This window comes from Morone saxatilis, unplaced genomic scaffold (genome assembly GCF_004916995.1).
Source record: "Morone saxatilis isolate NCDOM2014 unplaced genomic scaffold, NCSU_SB_2.0 Contig5, whole genome shotgun sequence".
Classification (NCBI taxonomy): Eukaryota; Metazoa; Chordata; class Actinopteri; family Moronidae; genus Morone; species Morone saxatilis.
The window spans coordinates 15,608,701-15,623,307 of record NW_023340095.1 but is presented as its reverse complement, the minus strand read 5'-3'; the positions used below and the strand labels follow the sequence as shown (position 1 = coordinate 15,623,307).

Genomic DNA, 14,607 nt, shown 5'->3' with positions numbered 1-14,607 from the left:
CCCCCCCAAGCTAAGCCAAGGAAATGGGAAGGACCATAATGCTGCATTACCAATCCTTAGCAATCCACTCAAACAGAAAATACATCAGGAATAAGAGAGGCATTATCCTTTCCCCTCTTACTCACAGTTAACAATAGAGACTGTGCAGCTATCTCTTATAGGCCACCTTGGAGAGGGAGAAAGGGGGAGACCGAGAGAGAAAGATACAGAGAGAAGCTGGAGATGAGCACAGTATGACATCCCATACTGCCTACATGAAGATAAAACTGTTATTATGAAAAGCTCATCATTCTTAGTGTAATTGACAACTAAGGACAACCAAGCCAGTGGCCTCATGAACAGATTATTACTCACTGAGTGGCTGGACTGTGATCTGGACATTGCGTGACCTCTTGCTGCGGTCGATGAAGTCTCCTGTGGGTGTCTTCTCCCGCTCGGTCACACGGCAGATGTATTTCCCAGCATCTTCGGGGCGTAGGTGCTGCAACTTGAGCAGGTGCACGTTGGTGCTCTCTTTGCGCACTGTCATGTGACCAGCCGTCTCGCGGGCGACGTAATCGGGGCCCAGGACAGGCACGGCACTGGGGCCCACCACGGCCACCGGTGAGCTGCTGAAGACCCACGACACCGAGAAGAAACGCTCTGGCACATTCTGGGCCTCGATGGTGCAGCGAAGCTCCAGCGGCTCACCGGCTGTGAAGGACCGTCGCTCCGTGCTCACCTGGATGCTAAAGTCCCGATCTGATTGAAAAAGATTTGGGGGGGGGGACAGTAGGACAATAAAGGTTAAAGCAGTCTTTTGTAGAACAATCATAAGTGTGGCTGCCAAAAGTTATGTATTGTATAGGAAACAGTGACATAACGCTGTGATATATATGAAACAAAAAACGAAAATCCCCCTTTTGAATGTTGCACATCATTTTGGCTAAGTAAGATAAAAACTGTATCCACTACCAGTAAAAGTACAAAACCCTTGAATACGGCACTAGATTTTAAATAAAGCAGCCGAATGAAAAGAGTGTAGGTGTGGGGAGATCTCTTCAAGAAGGTGATATTTGTTACGTTCCCAAACAGCTTGTTTCTGATGTCGAAGACAAGACTGATGTCTAAATATGGGCTACAACTGAAATGTGTGACACTGTTGTTTTTTTAATATCCACTGTCTTTTAGCATGCTGAACCTGCATAATAAAAGGGAGAGAGAGAAAGAGGACTGAGCAGGTGGGTGGTAGAGGTGGGGTTCAAGGTGGTCAAGGATGGGACAATAAAATAGCATCAGTTAGTGCTGAAGAGAGAGAGGGGAGATAATAGAAACTAGAGAAGCTTGAGGTCACACAGTGCATCGCTCTGGTAAAACGCTGATCTTTCAGAGAGCTCTGCTCCCTCTCCCCCCTTGGTGTCACCTCTGCAATAAAAAACACATCTAATTAAAATTCTCTTCAGCAGTCTGAAACAGAGTCAGGCGCTCTCCTCCTCCTCCTCCTGCAAGGCCCGAGACAGAAAAGACAAAGTAAACACTGCTAGTGGTAGCTCTTCCACTTGGCCACATTATTTTTGTTGTCTGCGCATGTGTGGCTGTGTTTTTGCATGTGCATGTATGGCTGTGTGTTCAGTTTTATTTGCTGTATTAATTTCCAGATGATGAGCACAGTATGTACCAGAGACGGCTGCTTTGCGTCTCAGTAAGGTGGTAGCCCCGAGCTGTAATTACAAAGACTTTAAACAGACTTCCTGAGAAACACACTCATGTGGAAAAGTTCAAAGCCTGCTGTTGGAATAGAGCTCCTTATGCAGGGGAACATTATGATGGGAGGAAGAGGGATATCATTTACACATACAGTTTTTATGTCACCGTAATTTGAATATCTTATATTTTGTATATTCTCCTGTATGTCTGCTTTGGATTGTATTTTTCTCTATAGTTGACATTTTACAGACTAACTGATGATTAGCAAAATAATGGTGAATGGTGAAAATAGTCAATGCACACAGTGGATTGAAGAAAAAGCCTCACATATGCTAAATGAGCAGGAAGACATTGTATTATGACATTTAAATGTGTTTAATTGTGAAGGAAGGGCAGCAAAGCTAAAAGGGTCATAACCTGTATTTGTCACCACTCAGCATGAAACTCTATTAGGACTATGTTTTACAGGAAGAGTTCAGCTGAGAGGATGCAGAGAAAACAGTCTCACAGGTTCAGCATGTGTTAGTGTTTAGAGCTTATTAGAACAAAAGAAGAAGAGTATTGGGAGCAAGTAGCAGAAGGAGTAGGGAGGAAGTTGGTGATGGAGAAAAACTGTGCAGTGCTGAGACATGACTGCAGAAAATGAGAGGTGATGTGAGAGCAAGGGAGGAGGTGGGAGAAAAATAAAAAAAGAGAGAGATGGTAAAAACTGAGAGCGAAAGGTACATTAGGATTCTGTCCGTTGCTCCTCTCTCTGATGCTGAGGCTGTGGGTGATTAGCTAGTGATGGGGCTGTCTTGAGATCCACTCCATCTTTTATAATAGGAGTCTAATGGAGGAGCTGCTCCCTCTACTTTCTAAATTCCCCCTTCTCTCCCTTTCAAATATGCACATGGACAGGTGCAACATCAAATACACAAGTTTAGCCTGAAGGTGTAAAAGTTGTGCCCCCATCAGGCTATAAGTGAGTACAGACATACAAAAAAATCAAAATGAATTCACACATATACTTGAGTTCGAGCTCTCACACTGCTGTATTCTCTTTGTCACGCAACAACACCTCCATCCATTATAGATTACAGAGAAGACAGAGAGTGACGAAGGGTACTGAGAGGGGAGCTCTTTGTGCCTTTTGTCTCCTCCCTGAAGTAGCAGGAACTCATCTGACAAACCTGCTTTATATCTGAGTTCCCACTCTCCTTCTCATCCACCCAGCACTATCTGGGGCACCATCAAGTTGTATTGGTCCAGAGCGGATCTAATGCTTAATGGAGAAGCGGCAAAATGACTCCACTTTGAAATGATTTACTGGCATGAGACACTCGCCACTGCGTGCTGACTTGGTAATTGAGCTAATGTCAAAGCAGTTTATCACCCATCTTCGTGGCCCTTTCTTGGAGGCATACAAAGAGATTCTTTATGGATGTGGAATACAGCGCAGTGGGTGTGACGGGGTCGAGTCGGGCGGGAGGTTATAAGTACATGTGAGGAGGCATAAAGTCGTCTTTGCTTCTGGTCCATCAACTCTTGAGGCTGACAGCTTATTAGATCATTATCATGAGGCCTACTCCCCCATCAGCCACCCCAACACACTCTTTGTTCCTCCCACATATGGACCCCTTGTTACTTTCTCAACCGCATGCTTCCCTCCCCCTTCCCTCTTCCTCTCTTGGTTGGTAACCCCCTCTCTCCAGACAATCTCCTCCTTCAGAGCTGGCAGTCGCTCTAAACCAGCATAGTTTCTCCCTGTAATGCACTCAAGCACAAACAAGACTGGTGCAATTGTTGGCGAGGAGTAATTGAAAAAAACATTTCTGGCTTCTGATCTCTGGGCCACCTGTTGCCTGGGAGATTGTATATGTGGAATCCATGGGCCTCTCGTGTCAAACACCCACACAGTTTGGAGCTGGTTAAATTATCCTTGGATGTGCTTGTAATGTTGCCCATCAAACAGACACAAATACAAAAGTGGGGAGTCTGTGGAGGTTTAGTTAAGCCCTTTTTAGTAAGCTAATGAGCTTAGTGTGAGATACCCATCAGCAATCAGAGGAAGCCGGCCTACATGCTTGCGTGTGTGACTGTCAAGAGGACAAGGAGGACCTAAGAGTAGACCAGCATCTTTACTTCCCCCCCACATCTTTTTCACAGAATCTTTTCCCTTTACTCACCAGTGGGCTGAATGCGAAGCTGAGTCTTGTCGCTCTGCTTGCGCGTCATGGCAAACCAGCTGCCGTCTGTGTCCTGGATCCACTCGGCAGCCTGGCAGTAGAGCAGACCCTGGTCCACTGGCTGCAGCTTGTGAATGGTCAGCCTGTAGGCCGTTGCGCTGGTTTTATCCAGCCTGAGGTCCCCTGCTGCCATCCTCTGCCGGTACGGTCCCCCAGAGCGCAGAACAAAGTCCCTTGACAAGGTGACTAGCTCCTGAGGCGGGGCTGCCGCGTCCTCTGGGGACCGCAGGTACCAGCCAACTGATAAGTGAGTGTGTTGCATTGTGGTCCGAGACACCTCGCAGGTGAGCTGTAGTGTGTCGCCTTCGACCTTGGACAGAGTTTGGGCAGGTGCTGTTACTGTCAACGAGTCGGCGATTACTGCAAAAATGAATAAAAAGAGAAAATTAACAGTCACAGTTGGGACATGTGGAGGGTGTTTGGGATGTGAGGGCAGTTTAGAATGACTCATTTTAGAAAGTGTTATCTGGTTCTTTACACACAATACAAACCATCTACCTGTCTATAAGACCTACCATGCAATGTTGTTATTGTTAAATGTGGAGGACCTTCCACAATAAGACATTTTTATTTACACCTGCTATTACGAGAGTGAAAATAAACATTCTGCTGTAAGCGTTTCAAAATCTGATTTACTCCCCAGTGAGAGGAAAAGGTGTTAATGCAACCAAGCTTTTGTTCTGAGGTGACTGCCCTCTATTTCCTCTCCCATACATGAATTTCACATGTCATCGTGTGTTGATGGCATTTTCTCAATCTCATACAGCCAGATCCCTCCAGAACCCCTCCAGCACTTCTTTCAGACTGATTCCATCCTATATGGTTTACTATAGACGTAACAGCTCCAGACAAGGCATCTTACAGCCGCACCCCTTCTCACTAAACCTTTTTAAATAGTTTCTGATCACACATACTAAAAATACCAGCAGCAAGTTTAAAATTGCTATGATAAATTCATCCCAGCCTTTTCTGTATCTGCAGTACAACCGAGAACAGAAGATGGACTTCAAGCCAGATGGTCGAGAACGGCAGAGATGAGAGAGGGGGACAGTCGCCCGCAAGGAAGCAACAGACATCAAGATGGTATCATTTAAGACAGCAGGCTGGAAACACTCCACACATCAACGGAAATAAACACATATAGCGTAAAAAAGAGCTACAGGAGTATTTTTGGATAGGTACCAGGGCGCCGCTGTATACAAGTGTGTGCTGAAGAGAGAAAGAGAGAGATAGATAGATACCACTGGACCTAAGATTCCAAAAACTTCATGCATTAATGACAGGTCACAAGGTCATGATTAAAAAAAGTAGTTCTAGTATCTGGACTGTTAGCTCTCTAAGCTGTGTTTGGATGTGTGTAGCCCCACATGGTTGCTATCCTATTTGTCCCGCTATTATTTATGCAGTGCATGACCTCAGTGCTTGCGGCGGTAAGCATATGGATGGTGTAACCGCGTACACAAACACATGTGTACGCCTGGGAAACAGAGAATAAAGACGTCAGTTTTTCACAATGGACAGCAGTCAACCATTTAAGCTAGGCTGGGATAAAATGAATTGCGAATAAATGCAGAGAGAAGCTTTCTTGCATTGCCATGTGGTGACTGTGAGCCCTTCTTAAAAGTCTGAAAATGGAAGTGCTTTGTGTGGGTTTATGCTAGTGGAGTGCTTTGTCAAGATGTTTGGCTATTCAGGCTCTTAAGGGATTGTCATTGTGAAGACTACAAATCAGCATGTTTGAGGTCTGTTCTTCTCCTCAAGTCACCTGCTATGACGAAACAGGGATGGAGGAGTAAAGCTTTATTTCAGAAATGATTTTATGTATGCCAGTACATACTCCATGCACACACACACACACACACACACACAGTAAATCGTGCCTGTGTGTGTGTGTGTGTGTGTGTGTTCTTGTGTCTTGTGAAAACATAAGTAAAATTGAGAGATGGGGAATTGCGAGAACAGAGAAACAGACACCACTAATGAAACAAACGGGGGGAACAAAGGCAGAGAGATCACAGAAAAAAGATAGAGGAGGCGGAGAAAAGAGGCTTGACATCTGGTTACTAGAGTTTAACAAGACACTCAAAGACAGAAACAGCGATAAAACAGAAGTGGCAGAAAAAGAAAGTGAGTAATCAGGTGGGTCAGACACAGTGACGCTCTAATGAGATGCTGCTTTCTGGAGATATATCCAGAACAAGTATCTTATCCAGACAAGAATAAACTGTTTCCTGTGATAGTTTAAAACAATCTTGAAAATACTGATGTGGTCTGACTGAAATATGTCCACTAACCCACCTCTCTGTTATCTTGAGTGCTTGACAAACAACCTTGCAGCAAGGGAGGAAAATGGTAGTCATGGGCAGCAGTAAAACTATTATTATTATTATTATTATAAAATGACTAACACGGGACTCTTAATGGGCCTGTATTCACATTTATATTCAGATGCTTTATTTATTACAGGTTTAGAGTGAGAATCTTCACCTGCTGGGGAATTATTATTCAATATTATCATCATTTGCTAACTTTCAGTGGAATCATATTGTGATGATAGGATCTTATGCGATTGTCTAAATAAATAAATGAGTAATTAAAAATGAACAAGCTTGGTGAGTGAAGTTTTACAGATATGAGGATGTGTGTCAGTGGAATAGAGTTAACAAATCAGTTTTATCACTTTTATATGCAAATATATATATCAGAAAATGCCATTATGGGCATCACAAATGTCAGATTCTGCTCCCTGAAGGACCTGGTGTTGTCAAGTCCCCTCACTCTGACTCTTTAGTCCGCACTGAGTGAACGGCAGCCTCGCATAGACATACTGTTACCACAACAAAACACCTACGCTACAACTTGCCATTGCTATAGCAACCCTCCCACATGATGCTGAAGGCATGAGAACAGCCGGTAGTTACCATAACAACCGCACCACCCCACACACACACACACACACACACACACACACCCCTTCACAAAACACCAATCCCGTTCTGAAGCGGACTTCTGTGGGCCTACCTGGGGAACAGTGTGAAAACAGAAAGCCAAGTATTCAACATTTTGACTTCATCTCCTCCGGGCCAATCAGATCCCTACACACAGATATGTCTGGGAGACAGAACCAATCAGATAGCACCAGCCAATCTTAACATTTCCAAGGGTCAGGCTGGGGTTGTAAACACACCGAGATCCTCCAATAGCCCCACTGACCTCAATCTGGGAAGGATTAGGAACAGCATGAGATGGCATTCTCGGGCACACACACAAACACACACAGTGACTTTCATTACTTATGAGGACATTTTATAGACTTATTTTACCCTAACCACAACTGCTGTGTGCCTTATTGAAACCATTACAATTAATCCTTTAAATAATCTTCTCTAGAATCTATTCTGTATTTGTCTTAAAGTCGACAAAACCCATAAAAAGAATTCATCCTACCATTAAGTGTAGCCAAAATCTGACAGTGTAGCAATATAAGCAAATCCCTCATTGGCTGTCCAAAAATGTTCACAACAATGAGCCATACTGTACTGAACATGACCATTGTAGTTCATCATAGATCATAGATGTTAAGTTAATCTCACATACGCTGGTACACCTAATGTGCATCAACCCGAGCTGAAAATAGTCCCTAAGAAAAGCACCATTTAGTCCTGTTTGAGTAACATTTACAAAAAAAAACTACAGTGCCCAGCTGTTTTAGGAAATGACGCAAATGAAAGGATACATTTGTGTCTGGTTTTTTGTCTTTATTATTATTACTTATTAAAAAAAATAGGTGGGACTAGCTTGTCACCAAAACACATTCACACACATTGAACTTCTGATGATTATGTGTTAAAAGGAGGTGCAGCCACTTTGCTGAGCCAAAAGCTGTGCAGCTGCAACATCCTTCCTCATCTAAGTACCATTGTGCTACCTAAGAGTAAACAGAGATCATAAAATGTGTTGCTGATGGAAAATTGGGAACATATATTATTAATATCTTTGGAAGTTTTAATAAACAGATTTAATTTCCCCTCACCAACTCTAGCAAAATTGCCAGAGAAAGTGTTGAGGTAGATGGGAAAGTGAAATTTGAATATTCAAAACATTTCACCATTGCAAAAAAACAAAAAAAATGTATGTGTTGAGCTGCAACTCAATGATACAGTCTTTACCACGACCAAATAAATAGTGAAATAAAAAAACGTTTTAAGGATTTTATGTAATTAAGGTAATTTTCCTCATTTGGATTACATTCGTAGAGACTGGAATCTCAAAGTACTAGTGATGAAAACATTTTTCACTGATGAATCAGGTAATCTAGAAGTTGTGGATGTGATGGAAAAACATGTCTGTGTTATTCTGCTTTTTTGACTGACACAGAAGCTGTCAATCCTTTATAAATCTTTAAAACTACTCTCTTCCTGCTCTACCTCATCTGCAATTTTTGCTTTCATCTCCCACCATTCTCGATCTTCCCCGACTCTCAGCCCTCTGAAGTGAGCGACGGTTGTCATCCCTCAAGCTGGCCTTTTAAGTCCAGTCACACAGGGATAGAAGTGTGGGGGACACAAGGACACAAAAATGGAGGAAAAGAGATTTCACAAAGACGACACGTGGAGAAGAAGATGATAATTTATAAAGTCTGATCTGTACATTTTGCATGCACGCAAACCTTTAACATCTCTCTGCAGTGTGTGTCTGTGTGTGTGTGTGTTGGCTCTTGAAGTTGCAGAAGCAGAAAAAGAAACATAAATAAATCAAATAGCAGTGTCTGAGGGTGCGTACTCTGTTTTAACATGTGAGTGTTTGTGGGAACAGAAACAGCAGATAGTGAAGATCCAACCACCCGACACTTTGTGCTCTCTGTTGTGGTCTTGTCATGGGAGCAGATGATAATGGGGAACTGGAGAGATTCACACTGCCCTCTGGATGTTACCACTGCTACAAATGTTCTGGCTTACAGAAGCACACACTCCCAAACAAACACATGTATGCACCCACACAGGTGTGTCTCCGCATTCACTTGTGCATGTATGTGTTTATGTGTACATGTTAAGTGTTTCTGGCTCTGTTTTTTTACTTCACTGAGTCTTGTGGTAATCTCAGCATGGAAATGTCACACTTTTGCCACTGGCTGCTGACCAGTCGGAATGGAGTAGATATCAAAGGTTTGAAACAATGGCAATCTCCATTTTGAAGCTTTTTCTCTGACATACTGTATATATGAATTTATTTATGCTGGCTGGCAAATACTGCAATAAATTGGGTGGTGAGGCAGTCAACAGAAACTCAGATGAGAGCTAGTGGGCTGACCCTATTACCTACATTACATTGCCAAAAGTATGTGGACACCTGAACAAAGTACATGGACATCCATTACTGTATGTGATTGTTATACATCTTACTCCACCACTATAAGGCGTTAATCTGCTCTTTTACAAACATGTTCCGATGAGATTTTGGAAACTGGCTGCAGGCATTTGGCTGCAGGCATTTGTTCGCATATTCATGATGGATTACTCTGTGACGCATATTTGTTTATGTTTATGTTTATTTTGCACTAAATAGATTGAATAGTTGCCGTTGTGACAACTTTCCAGAGTTGTATAATCATGAACAAACCATGAAGCATTTGGTGTCTAATAGAATTTTCTCAACTGCATTTCACTGTCTCACCAGAACCTTAAACACGCCACCAATGTGGTGTAGGGACAGGATGTCCCTATACTTTTGGCCATATAGTGTATGACATTCATAATACTACTGCATGATATTGCAAATATTCCGCCACAGCTGAAGTGGTAACCACTTTTCCGTGTGTAATGGCCTTAAGTGTCTGTGTTTGTGTGTGTGTTGCAAAGCAAATGGCCATTTGGCAAAGCCAGTAGGGTAATTATTGTTAATTACCCTGTGAAACTGAGAGTGATGCTGAGAGGGAAACAGAGCGAGTGGGCGATCTTCAACTCCACTTCATGTGAGTCCAGTCTCATCACTAAGCAGACGTCACTTGCTGACCCAGGATGCCTGCAACGCACGCAGGCGTATTGGGTCAGGGAGTAAGAAAGAAAAATAACTACAGGAACTGTGCCTACACCTGTCTTTCTCATACTTATTATCCATTATCCTGTCCATTCACTTGTTTGTTCTTCTCCGTGAGAGCTGTGGATCAACAGGGAAATTTGGAGAGAGGAGAGAGGAGGGTAAAGTAGGAGGAAGCAGAAAAACAGTGAGGATGAAGACAAAGAGGAAAAGGAAGAAAATAGCAAAGATGAAGAACAAAGAGGCAGTGCTCTCATCCCACGACCCACCACATACAAACAACTCCTCATGATTCCTGTGCAGGAAGTGCAAAAGCTACCGCAGATAAATGATTATTATTCTGTTTGTAGCCTATATATAGCTAGTGTACTTGTCACTCTTACTTCAATATCCTAAATTAATGCACACGCACACAGTGACAAAAATCTTGCTGAACAACACACAGAGCGAACACTTTCTCAGGAGACCGGAAAATCAAGCAGGTCTTCAAACAAAACACTGTGAGCAACCAGTAAAAAAAACTGTGATGAACGGAGGTCTACAGACCATCCCCAAGAGCGTGTACTGATAATAAAGACAGGATACGGAGAAAAAAAAGGGCAGTGGAAGGATCACGCCTTGGAGCCAGTAGAGAGACATGTGGGAGCCCTCTTTAACAGAGAAGAAAGGGGTGAGACTAGAGTTGAAAGCGGTGTTGTGGGATCTGGGTCCACAGCAGGGGGTACATTCATTATACAACACACACTCATGATCAGATGAGCCTGACACCTTATTGAGTCTAAGATACAGAGCTCTTCATCTGTATGTTTCTGTGTTTTCACATTATTTATGTTTTATGTAAAACAGGCATAAAATATGTTATGCATTCTATGGACCCAGGGAAAAGATTATGTATTTATTAGGCCTTACTTTGTTAAAATTGTTGTTTGTTAATATGATGTTCCTTTTTCTAACCCACCATGTATAGTACCCAGGGAAATGTTAATATGTTCCCTGTTGAAGGAAGCTCTGGCCACTGTACTTCACTGTAAATTAGGTTCTGTGACCACAACTTGGAAAATCTTTCAGTAACAGAAAGTGTAGAGAAAAATTGGGGGAAAATAGCAAAAGTAATTAGAACATTCGGTCAGCACAAAAGTAAGCTTACTGCACCTGCATTTGTTATTCCTGTCCCATTTAGTTGTTGTTGCTACGCTTGACAAGATTTCCATTCACACATTGCACAGTTTATGGTGATAATGGTGGCAGATTCACCTCTCACAATTCTTCACAATTCTTAAAACAACTGGTCCCCGATTTCAGAAAGAGGAAGACAAAAGCATGTTACTCAGTTCTACCCAGCAACTGTCAACTTGCCTGCTGAAATGTCAATGGCAAATGTCACTAGCAAAATTGATTGGCTGCAGCAAGTTAACTAATTAGCTGAAGAAATCTGTAAAAAGACAGACACCAGATGTAAGAGATTGTCCTGATTTCAAGCTAATAATGATTAATTAATTATTATTGCAAAGCTTTTCAGAGAAGGGGTTTAGCAAACTGTTAGTGAGGTACTTTTGATTTTAAAATACATTTTCATCCAATAATAACGTTATAAATAAATACCAATCATTTCAGTATTTTTTTGTGAAAACTGAAAGTGAATTTATTACAAAAAATCCAATCCATGTTCATATGGCAAAAATTTTGATGGTAGGGATGTTCATTATGCATTGCGATATGACTATTAATGAGGAAAAACAATGAGAAACATAACAGCACATTCATTAGTCTGTGTGCGGATGGTACTGTGGACTGCAATTATCTATAACTAGCTGACAGCTGTCAGTTTGCAAAGCTGTCAAATATCTGACGTTGACACAGTTAAGGTCTTGGTCAGAGGCATAAATGATTTTCATAATGGTGAACACATTTTGGCATAATGAGTAAATGTTTAATTAACGCATCACTTTCATTTATGTAACAAAAGCAACAGGATCCAATACGCTTTCACTACCGCATAATTACTGTATCTGCAGAATGTAAATTCTTACCTCAACAGTGAGAATAATCATCAAGTTCAAAATATCAACTATCACTCAGATTTTTCTCAAGTCATTTTCTCTCTGCAGATAAATGCAGCCACGCAGAGGTCAAAATCTTGAGTGTATTAGAGGGCAAAGGCAGTTTTGATCTCAGCCTGTATTGCATTCCAACCTTGTCAAAAAAAGGCCAAAGCACATCTGTGAATATTAGAGTCATGCCAGAGATGTCACTCTCTTTTTACAGTCATAACTACTAGCTCAATCCCCACTGTAGAAATCAGCATGCAAATGTAGAAAACCAGAGTTTTCTGCTATAATCTGTAAGCAAATATAATCAAAGATGCAAAGTTTTCCTTTCTGAGCTATATGTATATGTGCAAAATCAATGATTCTTTATACATAATGAATGCATTAAAATCGTTTATTATGAGGATTACAGATTGTAGATGGGGAATAAACCCCAATCATAAAACCAGTTTTCATTTTGAGATTTTTTATAAAAACGTATTACTTAAATACAATTTAAGACAAGTTTGTCTAGAATTTGCTTTTTGATTAAGTTGAGTTGTCTATCACACTGTCCCATACGATCAAAGAGGCTTCCACACAGTCCTATCATAACACACCACATCCAATCGACTGAAATTGCAGAGAGATAAAACAGAAATTAGGGGGGACAGAGGAAAGGGGTGAGACGATATGAGAGATCTTACAGATGCCGTTTTGAGATTTTATGAGATATTCAGTTAGGAGCTGTGAGGTCTACTGCTAATGGAACATCAGTTTGAGTGGGTGTGTGAGTATAAGTGTATGTCCTGTGCTATAACACAGGGGTCACAATGACTCAAAGAAAAAGGCCTCTTCATTTAATAAAGCGGTCTCTGATGCATTCTCCGTACACAGTTATTCTTCTCCAGGCTCTGTCCCATTTTTCTCTTCTCAATTTTCTCATCGCTTGAGCTTCCATCTACACCCTCCGTACCCCCCACATCCCCTATCCACGCCGCCTCTCTCTACCACATTATCTAGTGAGTTTCCTTTTCGTTTGACTAGTTGCTTGTCAGCATCCAATTATCACGTTTTCTGTTTTTCTCTGCCTCCTTCCTCCTCCAGCTTGTTCTCTTCATGACTGTCTCAGAACACAGGCAGCCATGTTTTATAGAGTGCCGATCCCTAACCAGCTTGTACTCTATATGTCAGTCAGACAATGACCCCTATTGCGTGTTTTGTTTTTTGTTTTTAATCCTAGGGAGTCATAAAACTAGTAAAGAGTAACATCTGCTCTGCGTGTGAGAACGGAACGAGGCCCCCGTTGCTATTACAGCTCATTATACCTTAAGGTAGTAGGAGAGGCACATTAAAAAATATCTCTCTCTCTCTCTCTCTCTCTCTCTCTCTCTCCCAAACACACACAGATAGTTAAGCCTTAGGGGACAGCTGCTCTCTGACACACTACAAGCGTAGTATAAGTGACTGAGGTACTCCCCTCTGCTCACCCAAACAATTCCTCCAGAGCTGTGACTCAGCCGTACTTGGTCACTCACAGTCATAGACGGTCCTCAGGGGTGTGCTGCTATTTTTTAGAGGAACATACAGAAAGTTCATAACAGAAATAACAATCAGTGTAGAGTTTAAAATGCATAAATTCAGAAGACTACGAATTCTATAATATGATATTATATGGTATGAGATTATATATCTGCTTTATTTCACGGGTCCCTTATTTTTCTAATCATTTCCTGGCAATTTACTGAGTAATATAAGCTGAACTTCTGAGGGTATAAGATCTGAGGAGAGACACAAGGTCAATGACTGGATCTCCCATCCGAGGAATATAATGCGCTGCATCTGACATCCTTTTGGTTCATACAACACAGGAAGAAATTTGATAGGTGACGCATTCCGACATAAAATTAACAAGTTAACATGCAACCATTTAGCATACACCATCTAGCATTTGCATGATAACAGGTTAAGAACAAGGTTTAGCATAGCATAGGTCCATTCTTATAGCAAATCCAGAGAAAACTATGAGCCAACTCTGCACTTCCCCCAGATATTTCAATTAAAAGTTGGTAGATACCAAAACAGACATAAAAAGAGAGTGAATATTGGAATTATATTCAACCGTCATGTTTCTGTACAACTCCAAATGAATAATAATTGCCTGCATACATAGGCAACTTTTTGCTGTAATAATAATGATAATAATAATAATAATAATCTAAAAATGTTATCAACTTCAAAATGTGAAAATAGAGTATATCAATGCTTTGTTTACAGCTTGCTGGGCTGTCCCAAGGTTGCTAAAAACTCTCTGATGAGGGTACAAACAAACTCTACCAACTGAAAACTTTCTCAGTTTATTAAATACTTTATTTAAGTATAAATATATTACCAAATTACATAGCCTTGTTCAGTAAATGTCCAAAGAATTCATATATACCAGCTCTTTTCCAGAAGATTACCAGGTACATGTCCAAATGAGAAGAGAAAAAAAAGTAGGGACACACAAAATAAAGCATAATTTGTAGAAATGCATCTAAAGCACTTTTCAGTCGCCCTTCATGTTTCTCCCATTTCCTTAATTGGACTATGCATGTGGTATTCTCACTGGACGGCACAAGCAGAGAGGG

General features: G+C 41.4%; 1 protein-coding gene across 1 annotated transcript in view; it reads right to left on the bottom strand.

The window, feature by feature from the left end:
• igsf3 (immunoglobulin superfamily, member 3) overlaps positions 1 to 14,607 on the bottom strand; it is a 61,935-nt gene that overhangs the window by 24,205 nt on the left and 23,123 nt on the right. Inside the window, exons 3-4 of the mRNA XM_035676350.1 lie at positions 3,855 to 4,274; positions 355 to 741 (exon numbers count right to left, since the gene is read on the bottom strand). Coding sequence (XP_035532243.1) covers positions 355 to 741; positions 3,855 to 4,274 — 807 coding nt within the window. The remainder of the gene's footprint in view (positions 1 to 354; positions 742 to 3,854; positions 4,275 to 14,607) is intronic.